The following is an 8244-nucleotide window of genomic DNA, read 5'->3' on the forward strand; positions in this document are numbered from 1 at the left end:
TATGACAAATAGTGAGCAATATTTTTCATGAGTTAATGATTTTTCAATGTACATACATTTTTGTTTGTGTATTTTTTCATGTGAACAATTGTAACAATAAGAATAACATTTAAAGATGGGTATACACTGGAGCAATATGGGGTCAATATGTAGTGTCCAGCTGAATCGGAACAACAAATCGGATTGTTCAGTGTGTACGGTCAGTCTGTGCGCTCCTGCGGTCGTTAGCGATATCTTCCTGGTTGGGTGTGCTGCATGGCCGACCGGACAATATTGCATGCGGCGCCATTCAAGTACCAAAGGTTTGTTCCGTCCTTCATTAAATACGATGCGTCGGCACATCGGCCGCCAAATCGTCCGGGTACACATGACTCTATTGTGTCTCCAGCTTAACAGTGCAGGTCAGACTTCAAGTGGTGGGAAGCAGGGGCGTCACAGCGTTTTTAGGTTGGGGGAGCAAGATATTTCATTTTGGCACCCCTAAATCACTGAATGTCGCCCCCTCCGGGGCAGCTGGAATAACCTACCACACCACAGACCTGAAGACAGAGATCAGTAAGCCTTTGCTTTTGTTGATTTGGAATCTCGATGTGGACATCACTGCTCTCACCCAGTCTCCTCACTCACAGACATAACAATAAAACAGCACTATGCGCAGCTCCGGGAAACACATGCAGCCAAAAGGGTGTCCCTGTACAACCAAGTAAACCAACCAGAGCCGGGAGAGGAGGAGGATGGTTACCCGCGTACTGCAGTGAATTTTAGTTTGCCTTGCTCTAGGACTGCAGAGGCCATCATGCAATGCGAGTTCGCCGTGAGAATGGCTCACAGGACCCTACTCCCACCTAATAGGATCAAGCCCAGTGTATGCAACCTGCTATTCCCTGTAATCTACACACACACCACTGCAAATACTCTGTATGTATAAAACAAGAAATTAATACAAGGATGAAAGACAAATATATCAAACGCCATAAACTTTGCTCCATCCTATGTACAGACATGAACACACACATATGTTCAGTGTAGGCTGTTAGGCCGTTAGGCTGTTAGGGTGTCCAGTTTCTGAATTGCTCAGTTCTAAAGTGTTTTGAGCATTTAAAATCAATATTAGCGTTAGACCGGCGTTCTTGTTAGCTGTGAAGTGACACTGCCATCTTTCATCCCACAGGTAACTACTCCAACCAGATGCAACAAATCGATGTTTTTTATAGCATAGCAGCTATTACATTGCATAGGTAACTACTCCAACCAGATGCAACAAATCAATGTTTTATAGCATAGCAGCTATTACATTGCATGGGCAACTACTATAGATGAACTGGTTCGGATTCTGTGGAATCCGAACCGCTCCGAACATAGGGGTTCTGAGTCCACCCGAACCCTGTAGTAGTATGCCCTGGGGGGGCACTACTACTGGGGGCCTGCTAATGGGGGCACTACTACTGGGGGCATACTACTACTGGGGGCATGCTACTGGGGGCACTGCTACTGGGGGCATACTACTGAGGGTCTGCTAATGGGGGCACTACTACTGGGGGCCTGCTAATGGGGACACTACTACTGGGGGGCATACTACTACTGGGGGCATGCTACTGGGGGCACTGCTACTGGGGGCATACTCCTGGGGGCCTGCTAATGGGGGCATAGCTACTGTGGGGCATACTACTACTGGGGGCACTGCATAGGAGGCCCTACTACTACTACTATAGGGGGCACCACTACTGGGGCATTGTGTAAGGGACTGAGAGAGATAAATGTATTCCCCCCTATGTAATCAAGCATATATAGTTATAAATAATACTGATCTCTGATTATTGCTTTATGAACTAATAACCTTTGCTGAAAATGTGTGTTTCTGCATGTTCCCCCTAGTTTAGGATCAGCTGATTTAATCTGTGGGTTATTTCCCCTGCTGTCTCGTCTAGAAATTTATAGATGTTTATAATGTAACAAAAGTCTTGGTGTCATATGCTTAATGTTTGAAACCACCTCAAAAGAGGAAGTGCACCAGACTCTGGAAATACCCTTGTATCTAAAGATTAGTATGTGTCTTACTTCTCCGAACCACATCCTGTTTTTCTGTAACAAATGAGATACTGTGTGTTTTAAAGAATCTGCTATATTAACCCCATCGGATTAAACGAGTCTTCAGTCTCAATCTCTTAAACATGACTTGCTGTTTGATTTATTGGGGTTCCCAGTCGACTGGTAAGGGGGAAACACAGAACTGACAATCGAAGGGACTTGGTAGTGGAACATCTCCAACATTTCATGGGGGCTCGGAGGAGGGAGATTTATTGATCTCGATCCAGGATTTCTGGGACCAGTGCCGCTGCTACAGAATAGATGACACCACGTCCGCCTGCTGTACACAACTACTGACAATCCCGGGTGAGTGATTTCAAAGTTATGATTTCAACTTAATTACTCCGTCAGTGTTTGTTTACTGCCTGTGAGACAGTCTATCTATATGCAGTAAGTATACCTGGTATATTTTGAACCCGATTGTCTGTTTCTGAATTATTTTCATGATACAGTAAAAATTAATGTTATATGAAGGCCATGTAATAACTGTTTGTGTACTGTTACTCTCTGGTATAAGAAACATATTAATGAATTCAACTGTCAATTGCAATCTGTAGTTTCTATTGTACATTCTGGTGTTTTACAAAACAAGGATATTTCTTTTGTGGTCAGTATTGGTTGTCATGTTGATAAAGACATAATTGACAGATTTGTAGGACAAGGGTTTCCTGATTGTTTGGTTGGTTTACCTATTAATTTTGTACCTCTGCAATTTGAAATACTGTGTTATAGTGATAGTAGAAAATTACCCCTGTCAGTACAGAGAATTATTGAAAGAGGAAGTCCCAGTGTTTAGTCTGAACGTATCAGTCAGTGGCAAAAGAAAACGAACAATATACATAGAAAGCTCAGAAAATAACAGATTTTAGACTAATTATTACAGTAATCTAAGCAGTGCGATACAGTTGAGTAGCCCACTACAGTATTGTCCCGTGACCTGATCCCTCACACAGACGGACAATGGGTGCACAAGTTAGTAAGACGGGGGAATTGAGTCCCCTAGAAATAATTTGTCAGAGAGAGGGCGCGAAAGCTCTCAAAGGTATTTCTGTTATTTTCAAAAGAGCAGGATTTCCACCTGAAGGTACGCTAGACCCTGACAAATGGAAACGGTTCCGAAATAATAATATAGACTGGTTGACAAAGAAGAGTTATTTGGACATGGTCACAATATGGCAAACAGTTACACAAGAAATAGAGGATGAACATAGGAAAAGGTCTGATTTAAATGATGTTATAGATAACCCACCACCATATGTACCAGTTAGACTGGCAGCTCCATCAACTGCAATACAAAATGAAGTATCCACATTAACATCCCAGAACTTGTATCCCAGAATTGACTTAAATACCATTCAAGGGTGTGGTATAGAATCACAAGATAATGTAAATTTAGATATAACTAGAGGAAGAGAATGTACGTTTTGTCATTTTTGTGTCCCAGAGGGTTCAGAGAAATGTCCCGCTTGTGATAACTGGGTATCACCTGATGCCCCACCATGTAATCAAGGTAGTAATGTAACTAATACTTCCCTTACAAATAAACAAAAAATGTCATATGTACTAAAAAGACTGGCACCCCATAACATGAGTCCTTGTAGGGGTACAATAGCGGGTCCAGAGGGACATCACATTTTACCTATAAGAGTACAAACATCTCCAAATCCCAGGTTTAATGCAGAGCAAGTAGATCCTGCAAATGGTCCTGAATACATTGAACAAGAGATATATAACCCATGGTTTCAATCTGATATATTAAGAATTGTTAATGATTTGCCTGATATCAGACGACATCCACATACGTTTTATCAGAAAATGGAACAGGTTAAAACTATTTACAGACCATGTTGGGTAGATCTGGAACAAATTGTAAAAGCATCAGCAGGACATGGAGAATATGATAAAATGATTGCAATCATTGTTCAGGGAGTTCAACAGGGCAGACCAGAAATTGTGGCACTTCCCGCAGTAGGAACAAGATATAGCCAACATAGTGGAAACTTGTTACTAAATAGAATACAATGGAGATGTGCAGAGATTCAACAAACTGCTCCAGCTGCACCAGATTTAGTTCCAAAAACAGACACAGTACGGGCATATTATGATAAACTAATTACTAGACAGGAAGAAGAAGGTTATCCTGTTACAGAAGTAGCAGGAGCTAGGCTGTGTAAAACGAAGTTTTTGAATGGACTTAGAAATGACTTGAGAACTCAGTTATTTCAGATCAGACCGGAAGCCATGGTAATGGATATTGAAGGAATTTTACAAGTATTGGAAGGGATTGAGGATGTTGAACAGGATAAAAAAGACCGGAAAGCTACAAAAGCACAGGTAGTGACGGTGAATCTGGTTCAGAGTCAACCACCGCGGCAGAGAACAACTGCAAAGCAACCAACTAAAGGCTATACACAGAGGAAGCAGTATGACTCCCAAGGTAATGATATGGCAGGCAAGTGTTTCTTTTGTAAACTTCCAGGACACCAAAAAAAGGATTGCAGAAAGCATCAGAAATATTTGTTATCACAGCGACAGATGTCTGAACATCCGTACACTGCAGGAATGCAGCACCCACAAGCATGAAGATATACAGCTCCCGTGTCATCAGTGCCTGTCTTTGCTTCACTTCAGGATAACACCACACCCACAGGTACTGTCACTGTTACTTTACCCACAGGACAAGAACTTGATTGTGTGATTGATACCGGAGCTCAGAAATCAGTTTTTATGCATGATCAGATCCCCCCTCAACTTCTTACTACAGAGACAATACAAGGCACAGGTCTGGGAGGTCAAGCAATGCCTCTCAAAGAAAGTAAACAACTCTTTCTGCTTATTAATGATGAACCTACTCCAGTTCCAGTGGCATTCCTTACCTCTCCCACCTGTCCGGTGAACCTGTTGGGAGCAGATATACTCGCACTTATGCAAGCCTCAATACAATACACACCAAAAGGAGTCAAGTACACCAGCAATATTCCAAATGAGGTGAGCAATAGTATTGAGGCAGCCATACAAGTTTATCTATTTCAGGAACATCCAGCAATTGACTCGCTGCCACAATGGATTTTAACTGTACCTGACAGACTGTGGTCAAAAGGAAAGACTGATGTGGGACTTCTACAAGTACAGCCAGTACAACTATCCCTCAAACCAGGTACCATACCAGTCTCTGTTAAACAGTACCCACTCACACCAGCACAAGAAAATGCTATTTCACAACAGCTGCAAACATACTTGGACATAGGGGTCATAATACAATGCAGGTCCCCTTTCAACACCCCTCTCTTCCCTGTAAAGAAGCGGGGTACAGGAAAACAAGGAGAAGTACAATACAGACTGGTTCATGATTTGAGGGAAATAAACAAGAGACTTGTAGTCAACACCCCAATAGTACCAAACCCACATACTCTCCTAAATCAGATACCACCCTCAGCAAGATGGTTCACCGTAGCAGACCTTGCAAATGCTTTTTTTCTCTGTTCCTATTACAAAAGATTTCCAGTGTCTACTAGCATTTACACATAAAGGAAAACAGTATTGCTGGACACGCTTGCCACAAGGGGGTGCCACTTCACCAAGTGATTTTTCTGAAGCTATGTCCACAATACTTCAAGCATGGAGACCTTTATTTCCAGATGAAACTCAACTCATCCAGTATGTTGATGATTTACTGCTAGCTACCACATCTGAAAGCAAGTGCCAAGAAGAGACTGTATCCTTGTTAAAGTTCCTGGAGGAACAAAACTGCAGAGTTTCCAAAGAAAAACTACAACTAGCAAAACAGAAAGTGATCTTTCTAGGACATTGCATCTCACACGTCACAAGGCATCTAACAGAGGAAAGGAAGAAGCTGATATTACAAGCCAAGGTACCAAAGACTATAAAACAAGTCCGTTCCTTTTTGGGTCCCCTAGGATATTGCCGCGAATGGGTCCCCCTAGCCTCGGTATTCATGCAGACACTGTATGACAGCACCAAAAAGGAGGGCCCATATCCCACTCCCCAGCAGATGGAAGAAGCAGTGACGCAACTCAAAGTAGCTGTCACCACTTCCCCGGCCCTAGGCTTACCTGATTACAGCAAACCCTTCACCCTCTACTGCCACGAAGAAAAAGGCCATGCACTAGGAGTGCTCACCCAAAAACATGGACTGAAGCAACGACCAGTGGCCTACTACTCCAGCAAGCTAGACAACATTATCCAAGGGGCACCTACTTGCATCAGAGCGGTAGCAGCAGCAGTAGTCTTAAAAGACAAAAGCACAGACATCGTACTTGATCATCCGTTAACTATTCAAGTACCCCATGCAGTAACAGAAATACTTCAACAAGCCAGAACTAAACACCTTTCAGCAGCAAGGCTAACCAAATATGAAGTGGCATTACTCAGTGCAACTAACGTAACTATAAGAAGATGTACTACCCTCAACCCCGCCACTCTCCTTCCAAGCTTACTCGAGCAACAAGAAGATCCTGAATCATTAGATTCAAAAGGAGGGAGAAATATGGTCTATCCAGACTTACATGCCTGCACCGCAAGTGATGAAGAGCAAAATGATCAAGTAAGGGACGATAAAATATACAATTCAAAAAATTTGGACTGTCATGATTGTCTGGCCCTTATGGATCAAGAAACCTCACCTTTACCACATGTTACAGACACTGCTCTCCCAAATGCACATTATGAACTGTTTGTAGATGGCTCTAGATATTATGACAATGGGACACCTTACACAGGATATGCTGTAACCACACAAGATGACATCATAGAAGCAGGACCACTACCCTCACATCTATCAGCACAAGCAGCAGAAATAGTAGCTCTCACAAAGGCTCTAGAATATGCAGAAAAAGCTACAGCCAACATCTATACAGATTCAAGATATGCTTGGGGGGTTACACAGGATTACGGAAACATATGGAAAAGCAGAGACTTTAAAACAGTGACAGGCAAACAAATACAACATGCAGAACTTATAAAACAAATTTTTCAAGCACTTGAATTACCCCATAAAGTGGCTATTATTAAGGTTCAAGCACATACCAGAAATCAGACCAGCATAACCAAAGGGAATTGCACAGCAGACAGAGCAGCAAAACAAGCAGCTAAACAGCCTTACAAAGGCATAACAGCATATGTCACACAAACTGAAGGTACAACAACAATGCCAGATTTTCAAGACCTACAAAAACTCCAAGAACAAGCAGGACCAGAAGAAAAATCATCATGGGAAAGGAAAGGAGCCTGCAAGGAGGAATTCACAGGACTATGGAAAGCAGGTAACCTATTATGTCTACCAAGGGCATTGTACCCACCCATGTGTCAAGTTACTCATGGTCTCACGCATATAGGAAAAGATCAAATGGGAAACCTGGTAAAGGAAAGATGGATAGCTCCAGGATTCTTCCCAGCAGCTGCACGGTTTGTACAAGCCTGCTGGATCTGTGGGATCTCCAACCCAGGACAAAAGGTAAAGACTACCATGGGAGCCATTCCAAAAAGTTATTTTCCTTTCCAGAGACTGCAAATTGACTATATTCAGATGCCCAAAGTTGGGATTTATGAATATGCATTGGTCTGTTTAGACACCTTCACAAAATGGATTGAGGCCTGGCCAGTGGCTAAAGCCACTGTAAGGAACACAGCAAAAAAACTCCTCTCAGAAATTGTCTGTAGGTATGGAGTACCAGAGGTAATTGAATCAGATAGAGGCACACACTTCACAGGAGAAGTAATGACTCATATCATGGAAGATTTGGGGATTCAACAGGCCTTTCACACGCCCTACAGGCCACAGGCCAGTGCCCTAGTAGAGAAATTCAATGGAACTCTTAAACTTAAGATATTAAAAGCAGCACAAGAGACAGGGAAAAATTGGTTAGAATGTTTACCAATAGCTCTGTTTAGTATAAGAACCACCCCATCTAAAGCCACAGGGCTGTCTCCATATGAAATTTTGTTTGGGACTATCCCTAAGATAGGATGTTATTATCCACAAGAAATGCAACATAGACATGCTGACTTAACTGCATATGTAAAAGCCTTAACTGAAAAACTCACCTCTCTGCATTCTCTAGCTTTCGCCTCTCTCCCAGATTCTAAGGCAGATCTCAGTCCACATCAGCTGCAACCAGGTGACTGGGTCTATCTGAA

The 8244-nt window shown here is 42.5% G+C and overlaps 2 protein-coding genes across 2 annotated transcripts; both read left to right on the forward strand.

Moving 5' to 3' along the window:
• Positions 1–3048: 3048 nt before the first annotated feature.
• LOC148473229 (uncharacterized) lies at positions 3049–4735 on the forward strand. Its single transcript, XM_088459933.1, has one exon. It carries the CDS (start codon positions 3049–3051, stop codon positions 4669–4671), a length of 1623 nt encoding a protein of 540 aa, XP_088316059.1. The 3' UTR covers positions 4672–4735.
• A 1288-nt stretch (positions 4736–6023) lies between these two features.
• LOC148473230 (uncharacterized) lies at positions 6024–7727 on the forward strand. The gene is made up of 3 exons (XM_088459934.1): positions 6024–7370; positions 7443–7561; positions 7677–7727. Exons 1-3 carry the CDS (start codon positions 6044–6046, stop codon positions 7725–7727), a joined length of 1497 nt encoding a protein of 498 aa, XP_088316060.1. The 5' UTR covers positions 6024–6043.
• Positions 7728–8244: the final 517 nt, after the last annotated feature.

This window comes from Taudactylus pleione, unplaced genomic scaffold, assembly GCF_031769625.1.
Source record: "Taudactylus pleione unplaced genomic scaffold, aTauple2 ptg000953l, whole genome shotgun sequence".
NCBI lineage: Eukaryota > Metazoa > Chordata > Amphibia > Anura > Myobatrachidae > Taudactylus > Taudactylus pleione.

Excerpts from the sequence above, each read along its gene's own strand:
- LOC148473229 (XM_088459933.1), top strand. The coding sequence starts at position 3,049 with ATGGGTGCACAAGTTAGTAAGACGGGGGAATTGAGTCCCCTAGAAATA.
- LOC148473230 (XM_088459934.1), top strand. The coding sequence starts at position 6,044 with ATGCAGACACTGTATGACAGCACCAAAAAGGAGGGCCCATATCCCACT. Across the intron at positions 7,371-7,442 it reads CACAGGACTATGGAAAGCAG|GAAAAGATCAAATGGGAAAC; the intron begins GTAACCTATTAT and ends TCACGCATATAG. Across the intron at positions 7,562-7,676 it reads TCTCCAACCCAGGACAAAAG|ACACCTTCACAAAATGGATT; the intron begins GTAAAGACTACC and ends TGGTCTGTTTAG.